Source organism: Eurytemora carolleeae, unplaced genomic scaffold (assembly GCF_000591075.1).
Source record: "Eurytemora carolleeae unplaced genomic scaffold, Eaff_2.0 scaffold8, whole genome shotgun sequence".
Classification (NCBI taxonomy): Eukaryota; Metazoa; Arthropoda; class Copepoda; order Calanoida; family Temoridae; genus Eurytemora; species Eurytemora carolleeae.
This window is the reverse complement of record NW_019396114.1, coordinates 35,158-53,852: the sequence shown is the minus strand read 5'-3', so window position 1 is coordinate 53,852 and position 18,695 is coordinate 35,158. Positions and strand designations below refer to the sequence as shown.

General features: G+C 31.0%; 1 protein-coding gene across 17 annotated transcripts in view; it reads left to right on the top strand.

The window, feature by feature from the left end:
* LOC111695342 (MATH and LRR domain-containing protein PFE0570w) overlaps positions 1-18,238 on the top strand; it is a 57,591-nt gene extending 39,353 nt beyond the window's left edge. For 13 of the 17 annotated variants that reach the window (XR_002763849.1, XR_002763847.1, XR_002763845.1 and 10 more), the window contains 23 exons: positions 502-531; positions 590-647; positions 1,002-1,096; positions 1,721-1,834; positions 3,007-3,078; positions 4,040-4,072; positions 4,131-4,199; positions 5,529-5,587; positions 5,900-5,970; positions 6,952-7,040; positions 7,198-7,247; positions 8,591-8,668; positions 8,978-9,021; positions 9,182-9,273; positions 10,038-10,127; positions 12,518-12,595; positions 13,165-13,172; positions 13,310-13,322; positions 13,392-13,516; positions 15,199-15,267; positions 16,045-16,107; positions 16,854-16,957; positions 17,960-18,238. Coding sequence is in view for 3 of the 17 variants with exons in the window: in XM_023464638.1 (XP_023320406.1) it covers positions 502-531; positions 590-647; positions 1,002-1,096; positions 1,721-1,834; positions 3,007-3,078; positions 4,040-4,072; positions 4,131-4,199; positions 5,529-5,587; positions 5,900-5,970; positions 6,952-7,040; positions 7,198-7,247; positions 8,591-8,668; positions 8,978-9,021; positions 9,182-9,273; positions 10,038-10,127; positions 12,417-12,465; positions 12,518-12,540 (1,116 nt within the window). In the remaining 14 variants the exon portion in view is untranslated. Of the gene's footprint in view, positions 1-501; positions 532-589; positions 648-1,001; positions 1,097-1,720; positions 1,835-3,006; positions 3,079-4,039; positions 4,073-4,130; positions 4,200-5,528; positions 5,588-5,899; positions 5,971-6,951; positions 7,041-7,197; positions 7,248-8,590; positions 8,669-8,977; positions 9,022-9,181; positions 9,274-10,037; positions 10,128-12,416; positions 12,466-12,517; positions 12,596-13,164; positions 13,173-13,309; positions 13,323-13,391; positions 13,517-15,198; positions 15,268-16,044; positions 16,108-16,853; positions 16,958-17,959 lie in introns of those variants that run through there. The other 4 variants (XR_002763844.1, XM_023464638.1, XM_023464640.1 and 1 more) reach the window with 4 other exon arrangements.
* The last annotated feature ends 457 nt before the right edge of the window (positions 18,239-18,695 follow it).

Genomic DNA, 18,695 nt, shown 5'->3' with positions numbered 1-18,695 from the left:
CTCTTTAAACCTATGTCTGATCTAGGCCATGAGATATTCTTCTTTATCTCTTTAAACCTATGGCTGATCTAGGAAATGAGATATTCTTTATCTCTATAAACCTATGTCTGATTTAGGATATAAGATATTCTTCTTTATCTCTTTAAACCTATGTCTGATATAAGCTATGATATATTTATCTTTATCTCTTTAAACCTATGTCTGATCTAGGATATGAGATATTCTTCTTTATCTCTTTAAACCTATGTCTGATCTAGGCCATGAGATATTCTTCTTTATCTCTTTAAATGGATTTTTAGAGTGCAGTTTTCTAGTAAAGTGACTTGCTTATTATGCTTGAAAGACATTCAATAAAATTGTCAAATTTAACATGTTTTTTTAAAAAAAACGACGATGATTAACTCATTTTTACTCAAATAGAGATTTTAAGGATACCATTTGACTGAATTTGACATGTAGCTCGAAATTACGTCGACTTTATTTATAATTAAATTTGATTAGGACGATGACGGAGTCCTAGACAAAAATGAGGTATACAAAATATATATTTTATAAATTATAATAAAGTGTAATCATAAAAATATTTTAGTTTCAAGCTAATATAAGATGTACAGAGGAAGAGATGGAAAAAATAACCCGAGAAATAGGAATATTTTATATCGAAATTCAATAATTATTCATATCATTACTGATTTATTTCTTAACAATATAATTACATTTAAATCACCCAAAATTAAGGAATAAGAATAATGATAATGTAAAATTGGCATACAATGAAAGGGAATTATTAAAATTTAATCAAAAAGTCGTCTTCATTGTTTTGAAGTGCCGACCACTGCACTGTAGAGAAACGCCTGATTCGACTTCTTTTTCAATCTTAAAAATTTTCAAAACTAAACCTCTAGATTTAGTTTTAACAGTAAGAGCCTGATGATTTGCAGTTAATAATCTTAGTTATGTAATTCCAATGAATCATTGATGTATGTAAAAAATATGACTAGAGGCTTATGGTGAGGAAAAACATAATGGTTCTGCAGTTACTAAACAGGGGGAAAAACAGCTAAGAAAAAGGGAGCTTTTGTGCCAAACAAACTTAGTGAGTTTTTAAACATTTTCATAGAAATTTTACTTTCTTATTTTGACATCATGACACCAAATCTTAGGGGTTGTTTCAAATTCTTCATTTTGAAATTTTAAAATATTTTTTAATCTACTTTATTTCTTAGACTTTTCAGCTTTAGGTTGGGTAAACTTAAAAGTTAACATACGCTCTGTCAATGTTGGCTTGGGATTTTTAAAGCAATAGTGAATAATTTCATTGGTGTCAAATGTGACACGGAATATTAGTTCCAACAATGTACATTGAATTAAAGTATGTTAAACGAAAAGCAAGGACACTTAAACATAATGAATTTCACTGTAAGGTCTTTTGTCTAATATTTTTAAATGATGCCAGTGACGTAAATAGTAAATACAGCTGTACTGAATGTTTACGCACTATCCACTGCCAATTATTGCAATACTGCATGTACTTAACAATCTGTTTAGTACACCATGTATGCTCATTTATCAATTTTGTAAAATGAAAGTGTAGATAATAAAACAATCATATATAAATTGTTTCATAGATATTTTTAACTGCTGTTCAGTAGATCTCTTCTGAACAAAAAGCATTAATAAACTTAAAAAGTGTGTTCTAATTTTATTATTCTAATTTAAGGAAAGTCCTGACAATTGTCCACTGACAAAGAATCCTGGTCAAGAGGATAGAGATGGTGACCTAGCTGGAGATGCTTGTGATAACTGTCCTCGTCTCTTCAACTGGAAGCAAAAAGTACGTCAAAGCTGAAATGGATTGTTAGGATATTAATGTCGGAGGCACCACAATGTTTTGAATATACTTGTCTAATGCTTATCGTAGTACTAGTCAGATGAGAATGTATATACGCTCATACTCTGAATGGTGTCAGAGTTTAGAATGGAATATGGAATTGATTCTGTAAATTTATTTCGTCATTTCACCCTTAAAAACAATATTCAAAGACCAAGATTCAATTGAATCTCAGATCGTTTTACTTAAAGAGTTTCATGTCGTAATTAAAGTCTCATCCTCTGCTGGTAACCCTGAATAGTGTATTGTAGCAGGAAAGTGATGTGTTGATCTTTCCTGCGATCATAAAGGGTCTTTTTTCTCTCTCCTTCATCTCCCCCCCCCCTTTTCCATCCCTTGTACAGATCAAACGGATTTATTCGTGTTTGTGTGTGAATTCTATAAATAACCCAAGCCACGCGGAAAACCCAAGCCACGCCAATAGTTCCGTTATTCCAGAGGCCCGGGTGCTGGTGGGATGGCCGGCCAGCTCCCGGGGAACTAGGGTTAAGCTCTAGCCTAGGGTGGAGTGAAAGTTGGGGAAAAATAGCAGTTGAAGACCAGCTCCCTAGTTAATAGGTTCCCCTGGAGATCTCCCATCACTCTGAACTATTCTCAATTCATGCAATTTGATTTGTATAGTATTTTCCTTTAGTATTTGTATCTTTGTAAATAATAATAAATTGTAAGAAAAACCGACTCGTCGAATATTAGATCTAATGAGTAGTTGTATTGATTCATTTTTCTTTCATATGTAACAGTATATTTATTATAGTAATTTCTTCGATCTTTCGGTTTTCTTGTGAAGACGTAAATCCGGGAGAAATAAACCATTTTCTGTCATCAATAGTGTGTACCTGTTGCAGAACTAAGATATGTGAACACTCCCTTTTAGAGGAAAATTGAGTCTTTGCCACAAATTCTCATTTACCAAGCCCTATATGTTTTTTCAAGTTTGCAACCCAATGTCATAGACCTTAGATATTTCATCATTTGGATCAAATAATCTAAGTTTGAAATATCAAAGGTTTACATCATCAGATCGCAAAGATATAGAGTTTAGTGTTTGTGGCAAAATCTGAATTCCTTCATGAATATATATATTTTATTAGATTTAAAGTCTGTTATTTTTCAAGGACACTGATGGTGATGGAATCGGAGATTTATGTGACGATGATATGGACGGAGATGAAGTTAATAATGAAAAAGTAATTATTTTTCGTTTCTTTTTATACATATGATGAGTTGGCTCAGATGTTGTTAAACTCTATAATAATGAGCGCATATGTGTTTTAATTGTATGTTGAGTTGGCTCCCTCAGTTTTTTTTTCTTAGTTACTCACTTTTAGTTACTCACTTTTAGTTACTCACTTTTGTTTACCAAGTATTAATTTTATTTTCTCGACACGATCAGCATCTGAAATGTAATCTAATTCAAATTGCACATTTTCTAAAAAAAATCTAAATTTATTTCTTTAAAACTTGATGCATACACGTGACATAACTACGTATAATAAGTTAGACAAAAATTTGAGTACTACAATGAGAACATTTATTTGTGGAATAGAATGAAGATATTTGAGTACCTCATTAAAAGTGTCATATTACCTCTTTTAAAACGTCCAGTGGCAGTACCTACATTAAAAGTCTTAATCCCCCTTAAAACGTACTGTAAAAAGTCACAATACGTTTGCGAGAAACTTGTTTTTCATAAAACGTTTGTCATTATTACAAAAGTTATGAATTACAATTTTCATAAATTTTATAAGTCACAAATTACAAAAGTCATATTTTTAATTTGTCATAAATACGTTTTTCATAATATACAAACCCCTTTACAAATTACACACAGTGCTCCGAAGGTAAAGCTCGCACGCAAATATCAATGAGAATTTTGCCAATTACTTCCTAAAAACTTTAGTTTAGTGTTTTATTGTTTTAAAGTTTACTTGTTCAAGGGGGCTACAAACAAGTATTTGTGAGGTAGTGCAGTGGTAAAATCAAAGACCAGGTCGTTGCGACACTTTAATGTCAAACCAGTCTTGAAATTTGTACAACTTTTCCTTGCAACATGCACACCATTGAAACGTTTAGTACTCCCTTTGAATGTCCCACATTAATTTTACAGAAATATTTAAAAATCAATTTTACAAAATTATCATTTTTCAGGATAACTGCATCTTAGATAGCAACCCGGACCAGGTTAAAATACTCTTCACTAAGAAATTAATTTGCATAAAATGTTCAATTTTTCTCGTAGAAAGATTCAGACGAAGATGGGTTCGGAGACCAATGTGACAATTGTAAAGATTTCAAAAATCCTGATCAGGTCCCATTTTGTTCCCATTTTGTTCCTATTGTGCTCCCATTTTGCTCCTATTGTGTTCCCATTTTGTTCACATTTTTTTCTCATTTTTTTCCTAGTTTTTCCAATTTTATTCCCATTTTGTTCACATTTTGTTCACATTTTGTTCCCATTTTGTTCCCATTTTGTTCCTATTTAGTTCCCATTTAGTTCCCATTTTGTTCCTATTTTATTCCCATTTTATTCCCATTTTGTTCTCATTTTGTCCCCATTTGGTTTCCATTTTGTTCCCATTTTTTTCCATTTTGTTCCAATTTTGTTCCCATTTTGTTCCCCATTTTTTAATGTTGTTATTTTCCAAAGATTCAAAGGCAAATTAAATCAATTTAGCCTTTAGTAGCATGTAAACTAATTTGAAATGCATTGTTTTGCTTGTGCTAACTGGGCAAAAAAATCCTATGGTACAAAACTTTGGCAGAATATAATAAAATAAATTCAAGGATAATAAAATTGCATTTATCATTTTGATATGCAAGAATAATAAAAAATTTTAGAATAAGAAAACATTCATACTTTCTGGGACAAATCAAAATTCTCCTTATTCTGAATAGACTGTACTTGTAATAATAATTATTTTCAATCTTTGTTTCTCTATTAAAGCGACTTGCACATTTCTACTACAGGAAAACATATCAGAGCCCACGATTTACGGATTTTATTTACGGCTTGAGCTTTCGGATTCAAGTTGCATCTAATTTTTCACCGAGTTCAGTTAAAAAACCGGTTAAATATTCTATTTGGCGGATTTTCATGGAAGGAATTGGCGCATTCCGGGTTTTATGAAAGCAAGGCTCAACACTGAACCCTTATTCTCCATTAAAACCAACCAAGGTCGGTTTTATTTTCATTGAGCCTAACTCCTAAAGTCGAGCCGAAGATCTTGCAGCTGTCAATCATGTGACACAAGCTGTCGTCAGAGTTGGGTTTAAGATTTGGTCTTAAAGTCGGGTTTAAGGAAATACGGCTCGAGCCGAAGCTTTTAAATCGCGGGCTCAGAATTAAAAACTTTAAGACCTAGAAAAGAAAATTTCTTCTACATTAATTAGATAAAGGTTTAAAGGGACTGTACACCTAATTTGAAGTGACCCTCTACGCCAAGAGGACAATGCCTGATTTACAACGGTACCCTTTAAACATTTGTGTGTTCGTCGAGTACAGAGATATAAACTTCTTGAACCTCACTTCCAGTCAGCTGCAAATTCAAGTGCGCGCTGTGTTGACTTATATGCACGGAGGGTCACTTGAAATTATGGGTACAGTTCCTTTAAGCGTATAATTTCTTATTAATTCTAGAAAGACGGGGATAGAAATGGAGTAGGGGATGCATGTGAAGCTGGCGAAGATATGGATGGGTAGTTAAATTAAATTTTTTTTTTTTTGAATGTTTTTGAAATTAAGGAGATATATTTTTCTTTAAAAAAGTGTCTTTGAAGATTGGAGGGGCAGGGAGGGAGGTGATATGAACAATTGGACAATGGACATCAGCTAGCAAGTTTTCTACATTCTTCTAAAATTTCATTCAATTTCTCTAAAATTATTTGGTTTTCCTAATTCATTGATAATAAAAACTTTCAATTGTCTTGTGAGGGAGTGAAGATTTAAAAAAATATTTATGTCCCTTAAACAAATTAAATTTAAAAAATAGAAAATTTTGAATAATTCAGGGATGGTTTCTACACGTCAGACAACTGTAAAATTGTTTCCAACATAAATCAATGGGATACAGACAAGGACGGTAAATAAGAATTTCTTTTTCAATATTTTTAAAAATGTAAAACTATAAAATCTGTAAGACATCTTAAATCAAATCCGAAGCACCTTAGTCCTTGATTTAATGTGTGTATAGTAAAAAAAAGAAATAATGTTGTTCACTGTTTTTCATAATTAAAACAGTTTAATTGAAATTATAAACAGAAAAGTGGTGGATATTTTTGAAAATTTCTCCCCCCCCCCATTGATTTTGGAAAATCTGGATGGAAAAAAATTTGACATCAATTTTTTTCATCCCTTTTGATACTTTGCCCAAAAATCTATTTATTTTCCCACAATTCAGTGAGAAAAACCTTTAAAAAACATGCCTATTTTTTTTGGGGGGGGGGGGTGGGATAATTGTTTTCTGAGAGGGGGGAATAAAAAATGTATAAGAAAACAGAAATCTCACATTTTGCTCATGATGTTTGTAATTTCGAAAAGAAGCTCTTGTAATATAATGTAGAATTCATGAATTTTGAAAATGGGAAAGCTACAATTACAGTTAATCAAAAGCATCAGTATTACCCCCTTTCAAAATTTACGAACTTCAATTTACAAAATTTCAGAATTTTACTAACTGTAAACTTAATCGTAAAAAATTCCAGACACTGCTATAAATGTCTAATGTCTACATGAAAATAATTGGTAATTCGTTTAAATACCCAAACCCAGTGTGTCCCACGAAACATGAATCATGAATGGTGAATCGTTTAAATGTCTCATTCCATAATCTGTTAATTTTTTTGAAACCAAAGAGAATAACTAAAAGATATCAAATGAAGTCACATTAAAGTAAAACTAATTTCAAAGTAAAATGTATCAGAGCAAATGTTTTTTAATAAAATAAACTGCATTAAATCTTTGATATCTGGTTGAGTATATGGAAGAAGACATTCAAAACTATTTACCACTTGATATGTTTCGTGTCTGATTTTTATATCCTGAACAGTCCCATTCAATAAAGGTGAGGGGGATGCCTGTGATCCAGATATAGATAATGATGGAATTCCAAATGAAAAGGATAACTGTCTTTTTATACCTAATCCAGACCAGGTAATTCGATCTAACAGAATTCATAGTTTAAAATTTCTAAGGCCTTTGGACATTAAGTTGCAAAAATATAGTGATTAGAAAATCAGAGTTGTGGCAAAGACTCAATTAAAAATAATAATAAAACTTTTTTAATGAGTTCTAGATATTTTTGGTTTAGGAACCTTCTAAACGGAATAAGCTAGTTGGAAAAGCATGTGAAAAAGATAGGTATCTACTATCTACTTCTGTCACAGTTGTTCTTGTTTATGTACCTCATCAGATAGTTCGGAGTTCCTCTTACATTTTATGCAAAGATCTAATTTCAATCCTCATACCTTCTTCTGTGTACATGTTTCTTTTAACATTTTAGTATATCAGGTTCAGAAGATAGATAGGAATTTAATTTATAAATGATAAAAGTGGGTTGAGACATTTTTTCCAGAGGACCCCAGCCAGAAAGAAGGATGTGTAATTATTAACTTATAGTCAGAAAAAGTAAAATTTGCTTATGAAGATTGATTTTCAGTCAAGATTAATTTAGGAAAAATATGAACGAATTCCATTTTTAAAGTGATCCAATTTTTTAAAAAGATAAAATATTTTGTTACATTTTAACAAAACGTTTACACTATCTGTACTGTACAATAGTTCCAGTGTGAAGTAAAAATTATGTTAAACTTTTTTGTACTTTTTCAAGTTGTTGCGTTAATGATATTTTTAAACATGTTTAAGATTAATTTATTCTCTATAGATGTTAAACTTTCAATTAAAATGTTTATCCGGGTTGCATTATGGTTCAGGTTTCGGAAAAATCACACCAATGAAAGAGAGTTTTAGAGGTGTCAAAGTAAGATGACTAACGAAAGCAGTTGCGATTTTCCTAGAATTAAAAGAAGTAGAGTATTCGATGATTTGCTACAACAAACGCAACAAGTCGAGTAAAAAAGCTTATCCTAAGCAAAAAACTTAATAATGTTTGACATCAAAATAAAGATTTAAAAAAAATTTCAATTTTTTCATATTTTTCTAATTTTTGTGAGATTTAAAAAAAAAATTCAACTTCGCCATTTCAAAAATATGTTTTTAAAAATATTAATTTTGGAGAATATTTTTTATTTTGTTAATAATTTTTGGCATATTTTTTAAGAAAAAACTTAACTGTAAAATCAGCGCTCTTAATGTTTTAGAGGGCAAGGGTCAACTATGTCTAAAGATTATTACAATATATTAGAATATAATTTTTTTTTTAATTTGTCAGGGTATTTAATACCAAAGCGGGTAAAAATTTTAAAAATGTTTTTTTTACGATTCACTATATATCTTATTCATAACTTCCTGATTCACGATTATCCATACTTTCTGACCCGCACAGTATTTGATCCATACACAGTCTAATCCATACAATTTCTAATCCATTATAGTATTTGATCCGAACACAATAAAAAATTTAATCCATACACTCTGATTCATTGATTATTCAGTATTATTGCTCAATCTATTATACATTTAACTGATCTATTATTAAAATATTAAAATTAAAAGAGGGATTTTAAAAATGTATTTTATTGTAGGGATGGAGACGGGGTCCTAGATTCTGCTGATGTTTGTCCAAATAATCCAGCAATATCAGATCAACATTTTGATAAAACGTGAGAATCTCCAATACTTAGTTATTAAAATATTAATCATTGTGTTTAATGCAAGAACCTGGAGCTGATCAATATTAATCATTGTATTTAATGCAGGAACCTGGAGCTGATCAATATTAATCATTGTGTTTAATGCAGGAAACTGGAGATGATCAATTTATTAATCATTGTGTTTAAATCAGAAACCTGGAGCTGATCAAAATATTAATCATTGTGTTTAATGCAGGAACCTGGAGCTGATCAATATATTAATCACTGTGTTTAATGCAGGAACCTGGAGCTGAATATTAATCATTGTGTTTAATGCAGGAACTTGGAGCTGATCAATTATTGCGAGTTTGCTGAACAGGAAGGTCAAGTACTTTTTATTCAAAATTTGATCCATGAACTCCGAATATATCTTCTGATCATTTTTTATTAAAAAAAATTGTATAGTTTGATCATCAAATAATCGTTTTAAAGATCTTGTTCAACAAACTTTAAATCTATAATCCAAGTCTATTTTATTTTTAGGTCTTAAAAACCTAACTATTTGCGAGAAACCCAATCCCAACTGGGAAGATAGAAGAAATGGAACTCAATTATTTCAGGCTGTGAACAGTAGGGTAAATACAGTCTTCGTCGTTTATATCAATACAATGAAGACAACTTTTGATTTTAATTTAAGCTTTCAAACATCATGGATTCACATAAACTTTGAAATAAGAGAAACTGTCAATAAAGAGCTTCTCTTTGTTTACTTGTAATTTTAAAAGAAATTGTTATAAATCAAAGCTTAGGTTGAAAAGTCGTCTTCATTGTATTGATTTAAGCTACGATTACTGTAGTATAGTCATTAGACATCAGTGATTCAACCTATCTGTACCTTGATCATCAGCAAATTAAATGATGCACGGAAATTTCCTCGTAATTCACTTGACTTGACTTCTCTTTACTAGTCTTGACTTGGCTAGACTAGACTTGACTTGGCTAGACTAGACTTGACTTGGCTAGACTAGACTTGATTTTGCTTGACTAGACTGGACTTGACTTCTCTTGACTACACTTTTCTTCACTTAAGTTGACTTTACTTCACTTGGCTTCACTGATTGATTTCACTTGATTTATCTTAACTTTACTAGACCTCACTTGGATTTTAACTTGACCTAACTTGACTTTACTTGAGTTCTCTTGACTTAACTTGATATCACTTCATATTGCAGTTGGTATGAAACATTTGTTAGTTGAATCCCGCTAGTATAAGACCTTATAATGCAAGTCCATAATAAAACCAGCTCTCGGGATTCAATAATAAACCCTCGGAATCATTGAATCCCTCGAGGGTGTTCCATTGGTTCTAATTTCTAGTAAATAAAACATTTCACTGTAGGCTGCCATTGTTCTAAACAGAAGAAACTTGTTTGAAAATGTTCAGTACAACGGAACTTTTTATGTAAATGATGAAACAGATAATGATTGGGTAAGAATATTTTATAGAAAAGCTTTATGTAATTCATTCACTGGAGATGTAATTCTTAGTGATCCTTCATTTATAGAGATGTTTGTCGGATTCACAATGTCTGATAAAGGATTTTAGATATATTCTAATTTTTCTATAGCTGTAAATTCATGATTTTCAGTTCATTTTTAAGAGAGAAAGCGACAATTTCTTCCTCATTGCTCCTCAGATTAAGGTTTAAATGGTACTGTTGTGAATCGGAATGCTAATCTATAAACGAAAAATCATTTGAAATAAAGTTTTATAGTCAATTTGTAGTAAACGCCTTACTCTATAAGGGTTTCTTAAACCTGTATCAATCCAGGCATAACTTAAAATATTCTCAACCTCGAATCAATCCAGGTATAATTCAATGTCACTTTACTATCAATGTCAAACCCGACATGATCTTATAAACTATCAATGCCTCAACTCGGACAGGATCTTGTAAACTATCAATGCCTCAACTAGGACATGATCTCATAAACTATCAATGCCTCAACTCGGACACAATCTTATAAACTATCAATGCCTCAGCTAGGATGCAATCTTATAAACTATCAATACCTCAACTCGGACACAATCTTGTATTCTATCAATGCCTCAATTAGGACACAATCTTATAAACTATAAATGCCTCAATTAAGACACGATCTCGTAAAATATCAATGCCTCAACTAGGACACAATCTTGTAAACTGTCAGTGTTTCAACTCGAACACGATTTTATAAACCATCAATGCATCAACTGTGACACGATCTTGTAAACTATCAGTGCCTCAACTTCGACATGATCTTATAAACTATCAATGCCTCAACTAGGACATGATCTTATAAACTATCAATGCCTCAACTCGGACACAACCTTGTAAACTATCAATGCCTCAACTGGGACACAACCTTGTAAACTATCAATACCTCAACTAGGACATGATCTTATAAATTATCAATGCCTCAACTCGGACACAACCTTGTAAACTATCAATGCCTCAACTCGGACACAACCTTGTAAACTATCAATGTCTCAACTCGGACACAACCTTGCTAATTATCAATGCCTCAACTTAGACACAACCTTGGAAATTATCAATGCCTCAACTCGGACACAACCTTGTAAACTATCAATGCCTCAACTCGGACACAATCTTATAAACTATCAATGCCTCAACTCGGACACAATCTTGTATTCTATCAATGCTTCAGTTAGGACACAATCTTATAAACTATCAATGCCTCAACTAGGACACAATCTTGTAAAATATCAGTGCTTCAACTCGAACATGATCTTATAAACTATCAATGCCTCAACTTGGACACAATCTTGTAAACTATCAATGCCTCAACTGGGACACAACCTTGTAAACTATCAATACCTCAACTAGGACATGATCTTATAAATTATCAATGCCTCAACTCGGACACAACCTTGTAAACTATCAATGCCTCAACTCGGACACAACCTTGTAAACTATCAATGTCTCAACTCGGACACAACCTTGCTAATTATCAATGCCTCAACTTAGACACAACCTTGGAAATTATCAATGCCTCAACTCGGACACAACCTTGTAAACTATCAATGCCTCAACTCGGACACAATCTTGTAAACTATCAATACCTCAACTCGGACACAATCTTGTATTCTATCAATGCTTCAGTTAGGACACAATCTTATAAACTATCAATGCCTCAACTAGGACACAATCTTGTAAACTATCAGTGCTTCAACGCGAACATGATCTTATAAACTATCAATGCCTCAACTTGGACATGATCTTATAAACCATCAATGCATCAACTCGGACATGATCTTGTAAACTATCAGTGCCTCAACTTCGACATGATCTTATAAACTATCAATGCCTCAACTCGGACATGATCTTATAAACCATCAATGCCTCAACTCGGACATGATCTTATAAACCATCAATGCCTCAACTCGGACATTATCTTATAAACCATCAATGCATCAACTCGGACATGATCTTATAAACCATCAATGCATCAACTAGGACATGATCTTATAAACCATCAATGCATCAACTCGGACTCAAGCTTGGGGTTTCTCGTTCGCTAAACCAGGAATAATTACTCTTGCTTGTTAATCCTTCAAGAGTCTGTTTCAACTGAATATATTTTGGATTCTAGATTACAGATTAAGTTTAATAGACGTAATTTACAAGTTTTGCATCATTATATAAAAACGTAGTTAAGCTAATCACAATATGAGTTCAACGGTGTTATATAATATATATATATGTATCTATGTTAGGTTATAAGTGCAGTTAGATTTACGGATAATGTACAACATATTGATCTAGGTTACTATTTATTGCAACATTTAAATAAGTTGGATTAACTTTATTATTTTAGCTTGGCATTGTGTTTGGATTTAAAAATGTGTTCAACTTTTATATAATTATTGCCAACAAACATCCATTAGGAATTCGGGTTTACACAATATTTTTTTTAAAAATTATGCTAAGATCTTTTATACAGGGTGTCCCAGGAAACATGACAGTTGGTGAATAGTTTTAAATTTCTTCTTCCATGATTTGTTAAGTTATTTAATACCAAAGAGAATAATAAAAGTACATCACTTGGTAGTATTATTATAATAAAGTTGATATCAAAGCAAAATAAACTGCAAAAAGTCATTATTATATAAAAAAGAAGACCTTCAAAACTATTCACCAACTGTCATGTTTCTTGGGACATTCTGTACATTATATAAACCAAGGTTGATATTAACAAAAACGGTTACCCACTAATTATAACGACTACGGAATTCATTCAATATTTTTTGCTTGCAAAAATGATTCTTTGCATTGTTAACCTATTGTTTCTTTTTGTCAAATTATATTTAAGGCCGAGAATCAATTAAATCCTTTAGATCGTCATATTTAAGGGGTTATTAATTTATCATCCTTTGTGGGTAACACTGTACATTGCACAAATATCATTATTTCATATTCTAATAATTTCTTTAAAATAGTTGTAAACCCTGAATTTTCGATAAGACATAAAGGAAAATGTCAATTTTTAAGTTTAAATAATTTAAGTCGATAAAGTAGTATTTACTTTGTACAAGAGATTTTTTCATTTTTTACCCCTCAATTTATGAACGAAACTTGATGACATTTTGTTGACATTTTATCCACACAGGGTTCCGGTGCAAGTAAGTTTACATTTAAACAATTAAATACTTTATGATGAATTAAAAAAAATATAGTTTTTTATATTTGAGTGTGGTGGTCTGTGAAGAAAATTAATATGAGAAATGTATCTGACCATGGTCAAGCTTATAAAAAGATTCTGGGTGCAATGATCTCACAGGATTCTAAAGATGATTATGCTGTTAATCTGTGGGAGGTATTTACATGATATTAAAGGGACTGTATACGTGATTTCAAGTGACCCCTCCATGCAAAGATGACAATTCCCTATTTTTAACCGTAACCTTAAAACTTTCAACTGATCAAGGTACAGGGTGTCCCACGAAACATGACAATAGCAAGACGACTTGAAAGTCGTCTTTGATATTTGAATTTATTTTTGACATTTATTTTTCTATCTACTTTAACATGTATGATTCTTGAAACAATTCACATAATTCTCCTAGCTCTGGCATTTCCAAAAAGTGGTCTGCGTTTTTTTGTGCTTTCAATATTACCGGAGATATAAAGAGTTTGATTCAGATTTCAATTTTGTCAAATAAAAGCAAAATTGTCGAAATCTGAACGAAATTCTTCATATCTCGGGCAATATTGAAAGCACAAAAAAGGCAGACCACATTTTGGAAATGGCAGGACTAGGGGAATTTTGTGATTATTATCTCTAGTAATTTACTTTTAAAATTAGGTTGACAAATAAACGCAGCAAATTATATCAAAAATCAAGACGACATTCAAGTTGTCTTGCATACTGTCATGTTTCGTGGGACACCCAGTACATAAATAGCGTATCAGCTGTGTTGAGGTTAAACTGTACAGTGTACAGTGTATCACCGCGGTTTAGGGGAGTTCAAGTAGTTCTTAAGATATTTCAACATAAAGCTCTCTTTACTTGATGAACAGTTAAAGGTTTAAAAGGTACCGTTGTAAATCGGGCATTGCTCTCTTTGCATGGAGGATCATTTAAAATTACGCTTACAGTCCCTTTACTCCATGATATTATTTTATTAATCATCTTTGGGAGGCGATAACTTTTTATTAATCTTTGGGAGGTGATATATTTTATTAATCTATGGGTGGTAATATTTTTTATTAATCTTTGGGAGGTTATAACTTTTTATTAATCTATGTGAGGTGATCACTTTATTAATGTTTTGGAGGTGATCCCTTTTTATTAATCTATGGATGATGATAACTTTTATTAATCTTTGGGAGGTGATTCCTTTTTATTAATCTATGGATGATGATAACTTTTATTAATCTATGGGATGTGATAATTTTTTATTAATCTATTGGAAGTGATTGGGAGGGGAATACTTTTTATTAGTCTATGGGAGATGATAACTTTTTATTAATCAGTGGGAAGTAACTACTTTTTATTCATGTATGGGAGGTAATTACTTTTTATTCATGTATGGGAGGTAATTACTTTTTATTCATGTATGGGAGGTAATTACTTTTTATTGATGTATGGGAGGTAATTACTTTTTATTCATATATGGTAGGTAATTACTTTTTATTCATATATGGGAGGTAATTACTTTTTATTCATATATGGGAGAAAATTACTTTTTATCCATAAATGGGAAGTGATTACTTTTTATTAATCTGTAGAAGGTTATTAATCAACAAGCATTTCTCGGTATATAAAAAGTAAAGATATCAAAAATAAATAAAGAAAGGCATTGTTTTGAATTAATTTTGCATTTTCTTTTAATAAGACTTTAAATTTTCTGAGATATCTAGAAAACGTTAAGATTCAAGTCCTTTATAATATACCTGCTCTTTAGGAAATATTGTGTAAAAATAATCATGTTTGAGATAAATTGAAAGATTGAATAGGTAACAATCTATTTAATTTTTATGAAGATCCCATTATAGGATGCGAAGAAACATCAATGGAGAGAGAAAACTCCAATTCAGTGGAGTATAAACTATATTCCAACACAGGTATACAATAAACTCCAATACAGTGGAGTATAAACTATATTTCAACACAGGTATATAATAAACTCCAGTACAGTGGAGTATAAACTATATTCCAACACAGGTATACAATAAACTCCAATACAGTGGAGTATAAACTATATTAATAAACTCCAATACAGTGGAGTATAAACTATATTCCAACACAGGTATATAATAAACTCCAGTACAGTGGAGTATAAACTATATTCCAACACAGATATATAATAAACTCCAATCTAGAGGAGAATAAACTATATTCCAACACAGATATATAATAAACTCCAATACAGTCGAGTATAAACTATATTCCAACCAACACAGGTATATAATAAACTCCCGTTCAGTGGAGTATAAACTATATACCAAAACAGGTATATAATAAACTCCAATACAGTGGAGTATAAACTATATTCCAACACAGGTATATATAATATAACTATATTCACAAGGGTAACCTTTGAATCTTTATCTGTGGGGAAAATAGTTGGTTTTCTAGATTAAAAATTGTTTAATTTTGCCAATTTCTTCTATTGTTCCTAAGCCTGAAATACACGGTCACTTTTTGGAGAAACAAAAGTTAAAAAATCAATTTCTTAAGTTCAAAACATGGATATTTCATTCAGTCTTCATCAACAAAACGTGTATGGGTACCATTGTGAATCGGGCATTTGTACCTTTGCATAGAGTCGGAGGATCATTTGGAACTACGCTTACATTACTTCTAAGGCCAAAACAGGCTTCCAAATTTTTTTTTTTTAGGGTAAAATTCAACTGAAGATGGTGAGAGATGGTGAAACTATTATTGAATCCGGTGATATTTTAGTAAGCTATATATATATATACTTTTTCAATAAAAAATCCCCGAAACGTACAGGGTGTCCCACGAAACATGACAGTTGGTGAATAGTTTAAAATGTCTTCTTCCATAATTTGTTAATCTGTTTAATACTAATGATAGTAATAAGAAATATGATATGGCAGTAATATTGCAGTAAAATTGATTTAAAAGTAATATATTTGGTTAAATTTTTTTTAACGCAATAAACTGCAAAAAGCTTAAATATACAGTATATCATGGAAGAAGACATTCAAAACTAGTCACAAACTGTCATGTTTCGTGGGACACCCTGTAGATGAAAACAGAATCTAATATATTTTGGTTAAAAAACAAGTTTTCTAGAATATTGTTTTTAAAAATTCATAAAGAGCATGAGAGGCAACATTTAAGGTCAAATACTTAATTTAAAGGGACCGTTCACTTATTTGGGTATTAGTCTTACTTTTCAAAGACAACTGTGGCATGAGAAAAAGCCGATTTATCATTTAGAATTTCAGCGCAAAGGTATGATACCTTTGCATAGACACTATTTGATGCTTTTTGTCAAAATCGTGGATTTTTGAAAAATTTCAAATATTAAATTAAATTGTAGTATCTAATATTTAATTGTAGATATCTTAAATTTTTTTCAAAATTTTTTTTTGGATCCTGTAATCCTATTAATTAGGAGAAAATGCAACTTTTATAAAATCTTCAAATTCTTTTTTATAAAGTCACAATTTGTTTGTAGGATCCTGATCCTATTCCAGGAGGAAAGATTGGAATGTACGTGAACAGTCAGAAGAATGTCCTTTTCTCAGAATTATCCTTTAAATGTCTGGAACCTGATATCAAGTAAATATTATCCTTTAAATGTCTGGAACCTGATATCAAGTAAATATTATCATTTAAATGTCTGGAACCTGATATCAAGTAAATATTATCCTTTATGGAACCTGATATCAAGTAAATATTATCCTTTATGGAACCTGATATCAAGTAAATATTATCCTTTATGGAACCTGATATCAAGTAAATATTATCCTTTATGGAACCTGATATCAAGTAAATATTATCCTTTATGGAACCTGATATCAAGTAAATATTATCCTTTATGGAACCTGATATCAAGTAAACATTATCATTTAAATGTCTGGAAACTCATATCAAGTAAACATTATCCTTTATGGAACCTGATATGAAGTAAACATTATCCTTCAAATGTCTTAAAGTAATCTTAGGTCTATTTAATTTTGTTATAGAACAGATAGTTTTCCCAGTAGCTTGGGTATTAAGGAAAAGAATTGAACAATTGCTGTGTTCAGTGGAGTCGTATCAGTCGTCAACCTAGTACACGATTTTAGGATTTTAACATTCATAATGGGCGCCCCCTTGTAGATAAAAATGTCAATGTTACATCACAACAATGTGAAAGAAATTGAAATCTTCTGATCCCAATATCTTTGCAACCTTACGGTGCAAACCTTTGATATTTCAAACTTAGATTATTTTATCTATAAGTATTAATAGTTTGAAATATCTAAGGTCTACGACATTGGATTACAAAGATAAAGAGATTAGAAAATCAGAGTTTGTGGCAAAACCTCAACTCCTTTACAAACAAATCATAAATGATAAAATGTTCAATAATTTTGTTCGATACTTTTGTTTGCATAATTATTTTAGTTTTTACAATATACAATGTACATTTTAAAGAGCGATTTAAATTGCATTCAATATAAACTTGCAATTTAATAAACTATTATATACTGCAGAACTGTCATGTTTTAAAACTTTTTCAGAACTAATACGGTTCAAGGTTATCATGAACAAAGATTTTAAAACTGTTATGTTCAGGGATTCTGGAAGAGGGTATGCAAAGAAGAATGATAATGTTGAGCAAGAAAAAAACAAATGAGAATGCAAATTAAACTTTAAATAAAGATAATAATAACACACACGTGTATGTAAAACAAAACTATGTTGAATGTGAAGAAAAAACAAATGAGAATGCAAATTAAACTTTAAATAAAGATAATAATAACACACACGTGTATGTGAAACAAAACTATGTTGAATGTGAAAAAAAAACAAATGAGAATGCAAATTAAACTTTAAATAAAGATAATAATAACACACAAGTGTATGTGAAACAAAGCTATGTAGAATGTAAAGAAAAAAAACAGAGAGCAAAGGAAAAATTATACCAAGCACAAACAAATTAATTACAATTAAAGGACCTGTAAACGTAATGTCAAGGGCCCCTTCATGCTAAGATGACAATTCCTGATTTATAAAGATACCCTTGAAACAATTATCTGATAAAGAATGTGGGAGATACCGTCGTTTTTCAAGTTTGAAATGTGTGAAAATCAGATGATTTCTATAAGTTTTTGTAAAGAACTCAGGATTGAAAAATAATCAGTTTTTTAAATTATAAACACTATTAACTAATTACTGTTTAATTAAGCATCTTTCTAAGATATCGGCCATTGCTATCTTCGCATGAAGGATCACTTGAAATTACGCTTACCGAAATGTCAGTATTTCCCCTTTTTAAATTACGAAACCTCTTACATTTTGTAGGTTAGCT